Consider the following 17,915-nt stretch of genomic DNA (forward strand, 5'->3'; position numbering starts at 1 on the left):
AGAAATCATGAAATGCCTATCTCATGTTTTTATTTTTTTTTAAAATGATTATTAATGCTAGAATGTGTACATATATCTTTGCACATACTTGTATGTGTGTATATATATATATATATATATATATATATATATATATATAGTGATGTCGAGAACCTAAAATTTTCGGTTCGCGAACGGCGGACTCGAACTTCCGGTATTGTTCGCGAACCCGCCATTGAATTCAATAGGCAGGCGAACTTTAAAACCTACAAGGACTCTTTCTGGCCACAATAGTGATGGAAAAGTTGTTTCAAGGGTACTAACACCTGGACTGTCGCATGCTGGAGGGGGATCCCTGGCAAAACTCCCATGGAAAATTACATAGTTTATGCAGAGTTTGCTTTTAAGCCATAATGGGCCTAAATCAACTAACATTCCCAAAGTGGCTGTCTCAAAACATCCCGGACAGAAGATAGATTGATAGATAGGATAGATAGATATACATAGATTGATAGTTAGATAGAATCGATAGAAGAGAAATAGATACATTTGTTAGATATATAATTACCCTAATAAAGTCTAATAATTAAACATGCGTTCTTGGACCCAACTAGCTTGTGTTAATTAGTACTTTTCTTAGCACTTTAATCCCTGTCCCCCCCCCTATCGGGGGTGTTCTATATGGCCTGCCTGATTACCCTGAAAAAATATAATAATAAGACATGCAGTCTGGTACCTATTTTAACTAGGTTGTGTTTTAAGTACTACCATTCTTAGCACTTTAATCTCTGTAACTCCCCCTATTTGGTGAGGTCTATACGGCCTGGATGATTACCCATACAAAATATAATAATAAGACATCTGCTCTTGGTCTGCGACCCATGGTAACTATGTTGTGTTAATTAGTAATGTCCTTTGCATTTTAATAGCTGTTACTCATACTCACCCTATCGGTGGAGGTCTATATGGCCTGCATGATTACCCTTACAAAATATAATAACCAAACATATGCTCTGGGACCTATGGTAAGTAGGTTGTGTTAAGTAGTACTGTTCTTTGCAGTTTAATACCTGTTACAACACCAAATGGTGGCAGGTCTATCTGGCCTTCATGATTAGCTGCACCCAAACCCAAAAAAAGCAGAGTGGTCTTAGACTAACACCGATGGCTAACTCGGTTGTTTCAATTAGTACTATTCTTAGCACTTTCATCCCTGTTACGGGTGGTCTACATGGCCATCATGATTAGCCGAACAAAATACTACAATCCAACCTTTGCTCAGTCTTCATAGGCCCTTCATTGGCTGTATTTTGATAGTATAGTTCTTATTATTTTTATAGCTGATACAACACCGAATGGTGGCAGCTCTATATGGCCTGCAAGATTAGCTGCACCCAATACAAAAATAAATCCAAGCGGTCTTGGATTAACACCCATGGCTAACTCTGTTGTTTCAAGTAGTACTATTCTTAGCACTTTCATCTCATCATCCCTGTTACTTCCAGGACTCTCGGTGGTGGTCTACATGGCCATCATGATTAGCCTAACCAAATACTACAATCCAACCTTGGCTCAGTCTTCCTAAGGCCCTTCATTGGCTGTATTTTGGTAGTACTTTTCTTATTAGTTTAATAGCTGATACGACACCGAATGGTGGCAGCTCTATATGGCCTGCATGAATAGCCGCACCCAAAGCCAAAAAAAAGCCAAGCGGTTTTGCACTAACACCCATGGCTAACTCTGTTGTTTCAAGTTCTACTATTCTTAGCTCTTTCATCTCATCCCTGTTACTTTCAGGACTCTCAGTGGTGGTGGTCTACATGGCCATCATGATTACCCTCACCAAAAATATAACAACAATACGTGCGTGCAGGGAACCATGGTAAGGTTACTTCCTTTCGCAAAATCGAGTATAACAGTTGCAGGCAGAGGTTCTGACCCTGCATTATGGCTGCACCTCTCCCTAAAAGAGGCATGTGTTACAGAGTCTGTGGGCATGTATGCAAAGAGCTGGCCTGCCTAAAAAGAGGAGCAAGGCTGTACAGGTTGTTCTCCTTCAGCCGTTTTATACTCTGTCCCATGGCCACGACCCTCAACAACCACAACAGAATGAAACACCACATATGCCATCCTTTTGAACAACAGAGTACAGGTATGGCATTGATTTTAGTTACACAGCGATATTTATTATGAACTGTGAAATTGAAAACGAAAACATGATTGGACACCAAGTACAGTACAGGTCGTTCTCCTTCGGCCTTTTTAGAATAGTGTTCCGGACCCCCAACAAAAACAACAGCAGGAAAGAGGACATATGGCATCCTTTTGAACAATAGATGACAGGTAAGGCATAGATTTTACAAAGCCATAGATAATTTTTTTGCAACTGTGAAATAAAAAAAAACATTGATTGAACACCCAGAACACTTCTTTATCCTTAGGCCTTTTTATAAGAGGCTCCCGGAGCCTCAACTGAAACAACAGCATGAAAGAGGACATATGGCATCCTTGTGAACAATTGATAACAGTTAAGGCATTTATTTTATAATCCCAGAGATCATTTATATGACCCGGGAAATAGAAAAAAACATTGATTAGACACCCAGTACACTTATTTATCCTCAGGCCTTTTTAATAAGAGGGTCCCGGAGCCTCAACCGAAACAACAGCATGAAAGAAGACATATGTCATCCTTTTGAATAATAGATTACAGGAAAGGCATTGATTTTAGAATCCCAGAGATCATTTATATGACCAGGGAAATAGAAAAAAACATTGATTAGACACTCAGTACACTTATTTTTCCTCAGGCCTTTTTAATAAGAGGGTCCCGGAGCCTCAACCGAAACAACAGCATGAAAGAGGAGATATGTCATCCTTTTGAATAATAGATTACAGGAAAGGCATTGATTTTAGAAACCCACAGATCTTTATTTGCAACCGGGAAATAGAAAAAAACATTGATTAGACACCCAGTACACTTATTTTTCCTCAGGCCTTTTTAATAAGAGGGTCCCGGAGCCTCAACCGAAACAACAGCATGAAAGAGGACATATGTCATCCTGATTAAGATCAACAATCAAATATTTTTTAATTTTAATTAGTAACTATGCTGTGACAACAATTAGGATTGGTGTAAATAGTTGGCAAGACAGCCTGGTACAAAAGGTTGGCAGGCAGGAGGTAAATGCAATTCAAGGACACTAGGAGACTGAATACTGACAGTCAAAACAGTGATGATTGACAATTTTTGCAATACTGTTAAAAGAAATAGGATTGCTGGCAATAATTGGCTAGGTGGGCCTGGCACACAGCAGGCTGCAAGGCAGGAGGAAAGTGCAATTCACTGGCACCAGCAAACTGAGGATTCGCCACAAATATTACCCAAAATTTTAATTTTTAATTACTAAGAATACTGTGACAATAAATATGATTGGTGTAAATATTTTTCAAGTAGGCCTGGCACACAGGCTTGGAAGGCAGGAGAAAAGTGCAATTCTAGGGCACGAGCAAACTGAGGATTAAGATCAACAATCAAGAATTTTGTAATTTTAATTAGTAACTATACTGTGACAACAATTAGGATTGGTGTAAATAGTTGGCAAGACGGCCTGGCACAAAAGGCTGGCAGGCAAGAGGTAAATGCAATTCAAGGACACTAGGAGACTGAATACTGACAGTCAAAACAGTGATGATTGACAATTTTTGCAATACTGTTAAAAGAAATAGGATTGTTGGCAATTATTGGCTAGGTGGGCCTGGCACACAGCAGGCTGCAGGGCAGGAGGAAAGTGCAACTCACTGGCACCAGCAAACTGAGGATTCACCACAAATATTACCCAAAATTTAAATTTTTAATTAATAAGAATACTGTGACAACAAATATGATTGGTGTAAATATTTTTCAAGTAGGCCTGGCACACAGGCTTGGAAGGCAGTAGAAAAGTGCAATTCTAGGGCACGAGCAAACTGAGGATTAAGATCAACAATCAAGAATTTTTAAATTTTATTTAGTAACTATACTGTGACAACAATTAGGATTGGTGTAAATAGTTGGCAAGACGGCCTGGCACAAAAGGCTGGCAGGCAAGAGGTAGATGCAATTCAAGGACACTAGGAGACTGATTACTGACAGTCAAAACAGTGATGATTGACCATTTTGGCAATACTGTTAAAAGAAATAGGATTGCTGGCAATAATTGGCTAGGTGGGCCTGGCACACAGCAGGCTGCAAGGCAGGAGGAAAGTGCAACTCACTGGCACCAGCAAACTGAGGATTCGCCACAAATATTACCCAAAATTTTAATTTTTAATTAATAAGAATACTGTGACAACAAATATGATTGGTGTAAATATTTTTCAAGTAGGCCTGGCACACAGACTTGGAAGGCAGTAGAAAAGTGCAATTCTAGGGCACAAGCAAACTGAGGATTAAGATCAACAATCAAATATTTTTTTAATTTTAATTAGTAACTATACTGTGACAACAATTAGGATTGGTGTAAATAGTTGGCAAGACAGCCTGGCACAAAAGGCTGGCAGGCAGGAAGTAAATGCAATTCAAGGACACTAGGAGACTGAATATTTGCAGTCCAAAAAATTATGATTTTTATTTTTTATATACTGTTACAAGAATTATGATTGGTGCCACTAATTGGCTAGTTGGGCCTGGCACACAGGCTGGCAGATATGAGTCGTGGATGGTAGGTAGGGCAGCAATTTAACACAGTATGCTGTGTAAGTGACAAAAACACAGGCCTGATAGAAAATTAAGTTAGATTACACTAGCAAAATATTTTAAAATTTTAGATTTTAATATTAAAATAATCTTAAGAAGTGCAAAGCACATATGAGTGGTCGCACTGGCTGGCTGCTACGTAGGGCAGCAATTAACAACAGTATGCTTTGTAAGTCAGATAGACAGTTAGACACAGGCCTGATAGAAAATAAAATTACATTACACTAGCATAATGATTTAAAGACTTTTTTTTGGCAATTTAAAGAAAAAGGTTAAGCACATAAATATGAGTCGTGGCTGTCTAGCCTTGGAAGGGCAGCTATTAAAAACAGTAGGCTCTGTAAGTCAGATACACACACGCCTGATATCAAATACTATTAGATTACACTAGAAAAATGATTGAAATTATTTTTTGGGGGGGGGAATTAAAAAAAGGTTAAACACATATGAGTTGTGGCTTATAGACTAGGGAGGGCAGCAAGTAAACACAGTAGGCTCTGTATGTCAGCAAAACACACAGGCCTGATAGAAAATTATATTAGATTACACTATCAAACAAATTTTAAAATTTATTTTTTTAAATTTTAATTAAGGTGAAGAAGATATGAGTGCTGGGTGGATGCCTGGCACAGACCAATTAACCAAAAGACTGAAAAATATGAGGTATATTAATGCTGAGTGAGCCTGACAGACACAGGCCTGATAGTAAATGTAATTAGATTACACTAGCAAAATATATATATATATATATATTTTTTTTTTTTTTTAATTTAAAATAATGTTATAAAAGGATATTAACACTGGTGGCTGGCACAGAGCAATGAACCAGAGTACATGCTGTGTGACACAGGCCTGATAGAAAATGAAAAAAAATTACACTAGCAAAATAATTAAATTTTTTGGTTAGTTAAATTTAAACTAATGTTGTTAGGGAGATATCAGTGGTGGCAGTAATCACAGCAGCATATTCTGTGAGCCTTAAACACACAGCCTGAAAGCCAGGCAAATGCTAATAAAAAAAAAACGAAAAAGAAAAACGGCACAAAATATAGCCCTAAAAAGGGCTTTTTGGGGTGCTGTGCTTGCAGCAGAGATGAGTGGAGTCCTTCTGGACTGTAAATACACTAGCCTAGCTATGTTTTTCCTATTAATGTCAGGAGCAAAAACACAACACGTCCTCTCATTAAGAAAGCAAGGTCGTTATGAGTCTAAAATGGCGGATTCCGAGTAGCTGGGAGGGTCTGTGAGGGAGTGTCTGATGTTGATTTGCTCTAATGTGTCAGACGGCTGTGACATAAAGGGTCAAAGTTTCCTCAATGATGACACATAGGGGCGGATCGAACATCGCCATGTGTTCGCCCACAAACGCGAACGCGAACAAGCTATGTTCGCTGTGAACCGTTCGCGGGCGAACAGTTCGGGACATCACTATATATATATATATATATATATATATATATATATATATATATATATATATATATATATATATACACAGTATATCAATATATATGTGTGTGTGTGTTATGTCAGAAATTTTTTGCAAACATATTTACATGTCCCTAAATTCCTTTTTTTTTTGTTCTAAACAATGTTGTCTTTTATATCTTTGTTTTTATACTACTATATGTATATAGTGTAAATATATTATTATTTGTAGCAAGAATAATTGCGAATATAACATGTAATCAGGGTATCATATGTATTTATTTGCAATCAATGGATATTTTAAGAGCTGGGCCAGTTTTCTCTCAGCACCCGTGTAACCCCTCCTGATTGCAGTCTAGTTTTAAACACCATCCCTACACAGGTGTTATAAAATGGGCTGGCATATAACATGACATTTCTAAATGAAAATTAAATTCAAGAGAAGGAAGACGAACACTGAAAATAGCATGACAGTAAGGAGGTGATTTTAATTTCTGCTGTATCTGATTCATGACAGTTTAATGTTAGGTAGACTATCCATTTGAGCTATCATTTTAAGATTATATTGAATCAAACATCATTCGATTTTTAAAATCATTGTCTAAAATATTACACTGTGTGTCCTAATGTCATCATGAATGTTTAACTTTAATACTAATTTCATATATACATATTTTCAAAGTATAATACACAATGTAACAAATGGCACTTACAAGTTCTGATGAGTGAACAATGACACAAGTATCGAACAATTTGATTCATTAGTGATAGTAGAAAATCTATAATTGCAAGACCAGATTTGCAAGATCATTAACAAGAACATACCTATCCTTATGGGGGATAAAACATTGAGAGGAGCCATAGAAGGAGGGTGTATTTGTGTCGCCAAGAGAAATGTCACATTAGGTAACATGTTATCTCCTAGCATGTTGAAAAATCTGTCTCAAGAAGTTCATGGTTACAACATAACGGAACATTTAAATGTGGGAGACGTACTTGTACCTCTTGTGACTTTTTGAAGGTTGGTAAGACCTTTCCCTCATTCTCTTCAGGGGAAACATTTGACACTAAGGGTTGTGTAAACTGTAAATCTACATTTGTTATCTATGTTGTTGAGTGCACAAAATGCTCCAAGAGTTATGTAGGTCGAACTACGAGAGAAGTGTGCACCGGTATCAGGGAACATCTATCCTATGTATCTGGAGAGAGACCATGCTCAGCCTTATCCAGACATTTTCTGGAAGTGCATTCTCAAGATGTTAGCAGTTTAAAGTGGAGAGCGATTGAGCAAATCAGGAGACCCATTAGAGGGGGGGATAAGTTTACATTACTCTGCAGACAGGAGGTGTACTGGATATTCAGACTCAATTGTCTAATTCCAATTGGTTTCAATTTGGAGTTTAACGTTATCAATTATTGGCAATGATGAGTCTGGATGTCCAGTGGACTATATTTTGTTATGGGCCTTTATGACCCCCCTCTTTCAGCCTCTATTGAGTACCCCCCCCTTTTGGCTAGTTAGATCAGGTTATCTAATTATGTACTAATCATCATGCCTGTGGCCCCATTTTTACCAAAGGGATGTATAAAATAGTTATTATTACAGATACATTAGGTTAAAACTAATGGGATGATGTCTTCATCCTTTAAGTTATCCTATACCTCCAATATCCATAGTCTGATGACCCTGCAGTGACTATCAACTGGGGTGTTAAATGTATACACACTTTTCGCCACTATATATATATATATATATATATATATATATATATATATTTAATATTTTTATATACCATATTATTTAAATAATCTATTTAATAACATTGTCTGCACCTATTGATATAATTTAGATGCAACTACTCTGAGTATGTTCTTGGAACAATTACCAGTTCATTTCTACGCTTAGAGTGTATATATATTTATATATATATTTTAACTAATGGCTATGTGATTTTGCTTATCTGGGTTGTATTAGTCTAGTTAAGTTTGTATAATCTTGCATCCCTGATACGTCTATTCATAATGTTGTCCCTATTGCTTCAGTTAGCCCAACTAATTCTATAAAAATGTATATTACTTTTATGATTTCTCCATCTTTTTATAGGCAATTGCTTTTAATCCAATCAAATTGTTTTATACAGTTTAAATAGGTGTTCACAACTGTCACTTATTGTGTCTATGATTACGGTCTATGTGACAGAAACCGGTCAGACCAATTTTAGGATTGCCTCCTTTGTCCGTTTGTATGCTCCATGATTTTAAGGCTTGAAATAAAGTTTACATGATTTTAAGGCTCAAGGCTGAACTCTTTTTTCACACCATTTGTATACCGGACTCCAGGGATCCGCTTTTTTGTCTTGATTGCCATTTTTACCTGTGGACATACTTACCCATTATCCGGGCTATCACCTAGCCGCAGCTGATTTACAGATTGTAGGCTTTGGTTACTGATCACTCCGGAATGCATTCAGTGACGCTGAGACAGGAGGAGGAGCCGGACAGTGTGCCTGCAGAAGCCGTCAGCACTTTTGCTTTCTAAACGGCTGTTTGCCACGAGTGGATACCCTCCTCTGCGTTTTCCTGACTTATTGAGGACATAGGACACACCATACATGGGTGAGTGAGTGAAGATTTATTCTGGGCAATATCTTAGTGAACCGGGTGGCCAGAACAGCTACATGTTACACAGGCATTTGTTATGTGATATTACCTGTAACATCACACTGAAAGAGGTTTTGGAGCCTGTATAAGCATAAGTATATGCCTGCACACACTAATAGACTAGTCTCGCTCACCCTGTAGTATATAAATGTTTGTGACCTTGTACTCTTTATCGATCCAAATAAGACTCTACTCAACTTTGACTTGATTAAGAAGCGGTTTTACATCTCAAACACATACTGTTCATCAAGTATTTTATGCATATCCTAATCAAAAGCGGTAGAAAACTTCACTAGTTTGTGGGTTGTTTATGAGTTTGCGTCAAATTTGGTGCAAAAAGTGTTGCATCAAATTTGGTGCAAAGTGGATAGTGGGACTTGAATTACATGCGTCAAACAGAGTGCAAATAGATTTATCCAAAATAGGAAGTTAGTTATATTATGTAATGTATTAATTTCATTTTTATCCCTATATCTACTAGTGCACTAAATTTGAAGCAATAATAGTGTCCCCTTGCTTTGTAATGAGAGACAGAGAAGTAACATAATCCATAAGTACTTTTATTATGTAATATGCTTCATTCTCTTGCAGCATCGAACATAACCTTTCTGTGTTTTCAGACTCCCAATGCTTTCTATGGCATTCGCAGCCTCAAGGGTGGTGGTTTGAACTATAGGTACGGTGCGGCGGAATAGACGCGAGCATACCTGTTGAATGTTTGATAAATTGGGAAGAGGGTCAAATAGAGTCGAATGTGAATTTGAAACATCTGAAATGACGCAAGCATCGATCTGCGTTGGATTGATATTGTGGGAGCATATATTACGTCACACATTTCAACATTTGACGATCTTGACGCTTTGTTAATTATGACCGATCAACTTTGCATCTAATTTCCAGCGTATTATCAGTTGATGCTTTGATAAATTTCCCCTTTTGCCTTTACGCAAAGTCTTCAGTCGCAATAACTTTTACTTGCACTTGAGCAAATGTGTTTACCTTAAACTTGTAATGAGCGCAAAAGTTAGTTGTGATTTTGCTTTTTGTAACTCGCGTAAACATTAGCTCACCAATTGTAATCTAGCTCATAATGTTTTATGTTGGTCGTACAGGATGGAGTTGGACATATTTGATTTAGAAACTCCTCCCAGTAGAATATAACACCATTTTAAATTTATGTAAGTTCTTTGATTTTAGAAAAAAGTATTCTTCAAGAGACATTAATTTGGATGGGTAAAAAATATTTTTAATATGGATTTTCCTGGCATATAGATTAACTGCTTCCCCTCAGAGATTCACACAAGTGTCAGCTTTTTTAACCCCTTTCAGACAGAGCAGGGATTTAATCCCATTTTTACATGTAACACACAAAGATAAGGGGGCCTATCTATCAAGCTCCGAAAGGAGCTTGACGGCCCGTGTTTCTGGCGAGTCTTCAGACTCGCCAGAAACAGCAGTTATGAAGCAGCGGTCTAAAGACCGCTGCTCCATAACTCTGTCCGCCTGCTCTGAGCAGGTGGACAGGAATCGCAACAATTCAACCTGATCGAGTACGATCGGGTTGATTGACACCTCCCTGCTGGCGGCCGATTGGCCGCGAGTCTGCAGGGGGTGGCGTTGCACCAGCAGCTCCTCATTCTGCGAGGTCTTGCGGACCTGATCCAGGGCCAAGGAATTAAAACCACTTTATGACAGTAACACACACAAACATCAAACATTTGTCCTCATTCTGCCAGTGACAAAAATAGTACATGCATTTTAACCCCCTCATTAACAGTAACTAGCACAGTGCATGGATTTACCTCCTATATTCTCAGTGACCACATACACAGTAGCCCTTCTCTGAACATGTTCTATGCAATGTAATTTTCAATAATTGGTTTTACCAGGGATGCACAGTATAAAGGCTTGGGGGTAGATATATCAATTTGCGGACGGGCATGATCCGCTGTAGCGGATCATGTGCGCTGCATATCGATAAATGCCTACAGCATACGCTGTTGGCATTTATCATTGCACAAGCATTTCTAGTGAAATGCTTGTGCAATGCCACCCCGCTAGTAGGGGGTGTCAATCAACTTGATCATATCCGATCGGGCTGATTGCTGTCCGCCGCCTCAGAGGTGGCAGACGAGTTAAAGAGCAGCGGTCTTATCACCTCTTCTTCTTAACTTATATTTCTTGCTAGCCGGAAAGTACGGGGTAGATAGCAGCATCCGCGGCTTGATAAATCTACCCCCTACAATTAAGCTTTAATTTCTTGCATCCATGTTGCATTATATACAAGCTAATATCTTATAGCAACAAGGAAGGACTGATATGCCAATAAGTCACACAGTCAAAAAAATAATAAATAAATTAAAATGAGCTTTGGCAGTTATAGCACTCTTTATTCACTCATCCTAATGTATTGCATTATTTTTCCAAGGTTCAATTTGCCACCCATGAATTATTCATTCGACACTGGATCTAAGTCAGATGTTGTTACTGCAAACCCAAGTATTTTTGTAGCAAGGTAAGAAAATAAATATTTCATTTTCTACAGTATATTTATTTTATAATTATATAGGGAACAGGTGTTCAGTAGCTAATAGAGTTTCAGAAAACACAAGTGAATATCCATATTATAGTTATGTTAAGATTTTATGATAAGATATCAATATATTAGTTTATTTTATTGGCAATTGTGATATCACTTCTGTATTCTATTAAACATATTACACATGGCACAGAATCTTATGCATCTTATGCTAATGAAAAGAATATTATTTATATTAAACTGACAATGTGATATTCTGTTCATCTGTGTTTGTGTTTTAAGTTTTATACATATTTAACCCCTTCATTCCGGGAAACAAGTTCTTAGATTGGAGCTTGCTAGAAAAATAAAATCACGTGATCATCGATTTTTTTTTACTTGATTTTGAAGCCGGTATTAGATCTTGGCGGACTGCTAGGCATCCCACCCAGTCTGATTTCCCATTACCTAAAAGAAGGAGGCTGCAGTACACAATATAAGGTAGGACATTCCATGCCGCCCTAACGACGTTAAAGTCCAGCGCTATTAGGATGGCACGGAACGTCCTAATGGCGTGATGGGGTTAGAGGAACGTTAAAATTATACATATTACTTTGTACGCATTGCTTTCATTGCACAATTATTAGGACTACATTTTTTTAAAAAATTGCATATTTTTAATTGTAATCCCACTCTTCTTAACTAAATAAAGGTATTTTTTTAATACCTCAGGAATGGTTGATGAATTAATCATTATGGGCCAGATTACAAGCAGCATGCTAATTTGTTTTTCCGCTCGAGTGCTAACTGCGCTCAAAGTAAAAATTTTGCACGGGCACATTAGTGCGCTTATTACAAGTTAAAAGTAAATAATGTGCGAGCAAAAGACTCAGGCACACTAACTTTAGGACTTCTGGGATTGCAAGACATCAATGGGGCACGCTACAAAACAATCTTATTAGTTAACGCTAGTGCGCTAACCCGACACTGCGCTAGATAAACTGTTCTAAACCCAAAGGTGCATTATGAATACTTTAAATTCCTATGTTCTTCATATAGAAGAACATGTTCCTTTTATGTTTAAACAGATATTTTTACATATATATATATATCTAAATAAATATATATATATATATATATATATATATATATATAAAGAAAAAAAGGAGGATGTGGGTAAGGCGCAAAAACAGGAATCTATTGGACAGAAAAAAATATATATATCACAGAGCCACCTCAAACTACCTATCGAAGTTGGTGGATCCCCAAGACCCCCAGCTCCAACAAGGACAAATCGATATTAGAACAAAAGAAAAAGTAGAATGACCAGGGCGCACCGTTAAAAACTACAAAATTGTGTATGTAAAAGTATAATGATCCTCCCTATTAGTTATAGGGCTACAATATCTAGATAATCCTAGTTCACTTCTCTTAGAGAGATACTAATAAATAATAACAAATGAAGTATATAAAAATCTCCTATAGCATAAAAATCTGAGTAGAAAACTGTTTAGAGTATGGATAGCTTAAAAGGTTAAATTAATAACAAATTCAATAAAAAACAATAAAAACAATACAAGATAGAAACAAGTTACATATAACAATGCAAAAAAGTAACAAGTGTAATGTTAAGCACCAGTGTAACAACTATTGAAGATTTATAATAAAGTGATACAAAGGTCCAAAAGTGCTCCTATAGATGTCCAAAGAAGAAATCCCCAGTGCCCGGAGTATTAAAGCTCCCCTTTGGGGGTTCTACTTACACTCCTTAACCTCAATCCAAATGAGGTAAGTGTCGCACAGTGCAGGTAGAAACTTTCTCTGGCTTCCAGGGGTATAGATGCTTGCTGCTGGATCCTGCCGAAGTCTTTAGCTCATGTAGCCATCTGCAGATAAGAGAAAAGTAGAGAATAATAGTGCAACCCTGTATATTAGTTGACACCGCACTCAATTTATTTAAAATTACCTTACTCACATTAAAAAACCTCAATACATTATGAGGTAATTTGCAGCATTAGATATGGTCTAAAAAGGACCTACAGCATAAATATGGCAAGACAGATCGATATCTCAGTATAAGGAATCCACAGCATAACAGTTCATACAGTATAGAAATAGCAGACTGGTTACCCTGACGCGTTTCAAAGGTCTTTGGCATATACAACCTTCTTCATCAGAGGAAATTACCGTCTGCTCATTGATCCACTCTTTTTAAAGCGGAGCGGCGACACGCCCTCATTGTGCAGAGAGTATGATTGGGAGAATAACGATCACGTGGCCTCCAGATTGAGGAGTGCTATGATACCGGAGCGTCCATTTTTGTATTTGGCAGAACTAAAAATATATTGTCCTTGGGTATGTAGTCTTTCAAATTTTTGCATACTTATAATGACAAAGGAACGGCTCCCAAGTAGATAAATATGTATACAGAGGCTACACATAAGTATCAAAAAGCTGCGAGTAAAATAAAATCTTACACAGCTCGATCTGCTACAGGAAAAGATTTTTAAGCTAGAACATAATTCAATATTACAGTTAAAAATGCTGATTATAAACCAACTTTAGAAACAATTACAGCATAAATACAATAAAAACGGCATAAACACAATAAAAACCCATATGATATCCAAAATGGTAGCTGCAGGAGAATAGTGTATTAATCTGGTGGTAGATAAAAAAAGCAATTAAGTTTAGCAAAGTTTAAAATATATCGCTCAAGCATTAAATTACCCATTTACTTAATAAATTAAACTTAGTGGGTACTAAAAAATAAACTTTATTAAAATAAATATCCTTTGGAGATTATTCCTTACTAAAAAGGTACCCTAGTTATTATCTTGTATAATATAGTGGGGAGCACTAAAATTATACTTATATTAATTTTAATAAAAGGCAATATTAAAAAGAACGAATAAATATATAAAACATTAGTGGGGGTAGTTATCAACGTGTCTACTTTACCTGCCTTCGCCGGCCCAATACGCATGCCTAAGCTCACCTACCATCGCCGCCGCAGACCTTCAACATTTCGCCTAAGTTATCAATAAAGCTGTCAAAAAGCCACGCACCAAGTACGGGGGAATGAGCAGCGGACTGTGAGAGTTATCACTCATCCGATCTTGCTGCTCTTCGGCTTTTTGACAGCTTTATTGATACCCCTGTCACTAAGCACCCACACTAACTACACTGTTCTACCCCCTATACCGGCACCCCCGGAGCCCCCCGCAACTAAATAAAGTTATTAACCCCTAAACCGCCGCTCCTAGACCCCGCCGCAACTCTTAAAAATGTATTAACCCCTAAACCACCGCTCCCGGACACCGCCGCCACCTACATTATACCTAGTAACCCCTATCCCGCCCCCCCCTATACCGCCGCCACCTATAATAAAGTTATTAACCCGTATCCTAACGATCCCGGACCTCGCTGCAACTAAATAAATAGTTTAACCCCTAAACCGCCGCTCCCGGACCACGCCGCAACCTATATTAAATTTATTAACCCCTAATCTGCCCCCCCCTACACCGTTGCCACCTATAATAAATTTATTAACCCCTATCCTGCCCCCCCTACATCGCCGCCACTGTAATAAAATTATTAACCCCTAAACCTAAGTCTAACACTAACACCCCCTAACTTAAATATTAATTAAATAAATCTAAATAATATTTCTCTTATTAAATAAATTAATCCTAATTAAAACTAAATACTTACCTTTAAAATAAACCCTAAGATAGCTACAATATAAATAATAATTATATTGTAGCTATTTTAGGATTTATATTTATTTTACAGGTAACTTTGCATTTATTTTAGCTAGTTAGAATAGTTATTAAATAGTTATTAACTATTTAATAACTACCTAGCTAAAAGAAATACAAAATTACCTGTAAAATAAATCCTAACCTAAGTTACAATTAAACCTAACACTACACTATCATTAAATTAATTAAATAAATTAGTTACAAATATCTACAATTAAATTAAATAAACTAACTAAAGTACAAAAAATAAAAAAAGCTAAGTTACAAAAAATAAAAAAAATAAGTTACAAACATTTAAAAAATATTACAACTATTTTAAGCTACTTACACTTAATCTAAGCCCCCTAATAAAATAACAAAGCCCCCAAAATAAAAAATGCACTACCCTATTCTAAATTAAAAAGTTACCAGCTTTTACCTTACCAGCCCTTAAAAGGGCCTTTTGCAGCCATGCCCCAAAGAATTCTGCTCTTTTGCCTGTAAAAAAAAAAATACAACCCCCCCAACATTAAAACCCACCACCCACATACCCCTATTCTAACCCAAACCCCCCTTAAATAAACCTAACACTACCCCCCTACCTTGAGTCGTCTTCAGCCAGCCGACCCACCGATGGAACCGAAGAGGAGATCCGGAGTGGCAGAAGTCATCATCCAGGCGGCGCTGAAGAAGTCTTCCATCCAATGAAGTCATCATCCAGGCGGTGCTGAAGAAGTCTTCCATCCGATAGAAGTCTTCATCCAGGCGGCGTCTTCAATCTTCATCCATCCAGAGCGGAGCCATCTTCAGACGAGCCGACGCGGAGCCATCCTCTTCTTCCCGACGACTAACGACAAATGGATATTCCTTTAAGGGACGTCATCCAAGATGGCGTCCCTTCAATTCCGATTGGCTGATAGGATTGTATCAGCCAATCGGAATTAAGGTAGGAAAAATGTGATTGGCTGATTGAATCAGCCAATCAAATTGAAGTTCAATCCGATTGGCTGATCCAACTTTTGGGAAATAAGAACCTGGCCACCAGGAGGAGGCAAAGACACCCCAGCCAAAGGCTTAAATACTCCTCCCACTTCCCTCATATCCCAGTCATTCTTTGCCTTTCGTCCCAGGAGGTTAGCAGAGAAGTGTCAGAAGTTTGTGTTCATCTCTTATGGAGGTTAGTACTCTTCGACATGGGACTGGAGTGTTAAGTAATCCTGTCAGTCTCTCAGTGAGGGCTAGGATGAAAGTTTGAGTCCGGAGATGCAGGAAGAGTCTTTCTGCAAAACTATCCCGACTCATTTTAACAACTCCACAAGCTGCCTGCTTTTTTCTCTCAAGTCCATGGCGGAGGCGAGGCTACTATCCATCACACTCGAAGGGCCGTGTTCCTGTTCCATGGTGTAGATTCCATTAAGATCGTTTCATTTTACTTCTTCATGATTGTACTGTAACTCATTTGATCCTGCGAACTCACATGAAAAATACAGGGTCTCAGTGGGACTCCTTTAGTATCTTGGAATCAAGGGTTAATATCCCCTGAGGGGGATTATTGAACAAGGGGGGGGGTTATCATGTTTGTTATGTGATTCAATCTGCTTATGTGTAGTGTTAACTGGGCTTGTGACTTTTGGAACATAACAGCCTTTTGAAGTAACGTGACGTTACGGTCGGGCATGCTTTTTTTGGACTGTACGGTTTACCTGTACATTCTGGTCTCCCATTTTCACATTCCTGACTGTGTGGCGACAGAGAATTCTAGTCCACTGGTGTCTGGTTCATAGGAGGTGGTGAGTGCCCCAGCAATTGTGGGTGTCAGGTGCCATTTAAATTGTTTTATATTTAGTCCATTTTTTTGGTATCCTTTACCCAGTTATGGAGGATACTGTTGTTGAGATTGTTCAACCTTCTAATTCAGATTCTTCGTCCTGTGACGAATGCAAATTGGCCCCATTGACTCAGGTCAGTCAGTTATGTTCTTTAGGCCGTTCTAGAGTGCCTTGTTCCTCTGGCTCGGGGATTCAAGGGACTGCTGAGCCATCCGCCTCGGGGGGCCCTGTCCTCCGGGAGGCGAGTTGCCTACCGCTCCCTACTACTACACATGTGGGTAACCCAAGTTATGTTTTTTCCTCCTCGGATGGTGGATTGTTATCCCCGGAGGTTTGGCACGTTTTCCATTTTACATACTTTTGGCGCTTGCGCATCTACAAAGTCCAGATAATTATTTGCGATTGTGTTCATGCCCGATTGCCCCAGGTCTCTCGGCCACAGGAGGGCATGTGCAGTTCACTGCGGGTGTAACTGTTCCTGAATGTTGTGCCTTTCATTACAGGCTTGCTCACCTTCGTGTCCTACTCAGACAGGTTTTTGAGCTGTTTGGGGACCCTATCCTTCTTGGTTATGGGACTCATCAGTCTCCTCCTTCGATCGGCTCACCTCGTTAGACATGGGGGGATGAAGTAATCTCCTTTAAGTCTTGTTATCGAGATCCTTCCCAGCTTTGTTGGAAGAACAGGGTTTCCGTTAGGCTGGTCCTGCGGATCTTTCTGTTCTTCTTGGGCGTTAACCCTCGGGTTGCCTGTTATTTTATTTTATCTGGTGAGGATGAATTTTCTTTTCTTTTTCATACTATGTTTCCTGTCGAAACTTAAAAATCTCTGGGATCGATTCTCGCTGTTTGCTTCTACGCAAGTTGTTCGGGACATGTTAGTCCCATGTTTGTCTGTTTTTCTTCCTCCCTCTATGAGGGCAAATTTAGCGAGCTTGGCAGTTATGACCCTGGTTGCAGGCTGGTCCTGCTTGTGTTCAGATCTTCTGTCTCGCTGCTTATTAAGACACGTAGTGCCTA

At 38.3% G+C, this 17,915-nt stretch overlaps 1 protein-coding gene across 1 annotated transcript in view; it reads left to right on the forward strand.

Annotated features, from left to right (window-relative positions):
• LOC128664753 (alpha-2,8-sialyltransferase 8F-like) overlaps positions 1-17,915 on the forward strand; it is a 146,062-nt gene that overhangs the window by 107,235 nt on the left and 20,912 nt on the right. Inside the window, exon 6 of the mRNA XM_053719559.1 lies at positions 11,235-11,321. Coding sequence (XP_053575534.1) covers positions 11,235-11,321 — 87 coding nt within the window. The remainder of the gene's footprint in view (positions 1-11,234; positions 11,322-17,915) is intronic.

The sequence above is a fragment of the Bombina bombina genome, chromosome 6, assembly GCF_027579735.1.
Source record: "Bombina bombina isolate aBomBom1 chromosome 6, aBomBom1.pri, whole genome shotgun sequence".
Classification (NCBI taxonomy): domain Eukaryota; kingdom Metazoa; phylum Chordata; class Amphibia; order Anura; family Bombinatoridae; genus Bombina; species Bombina bombina.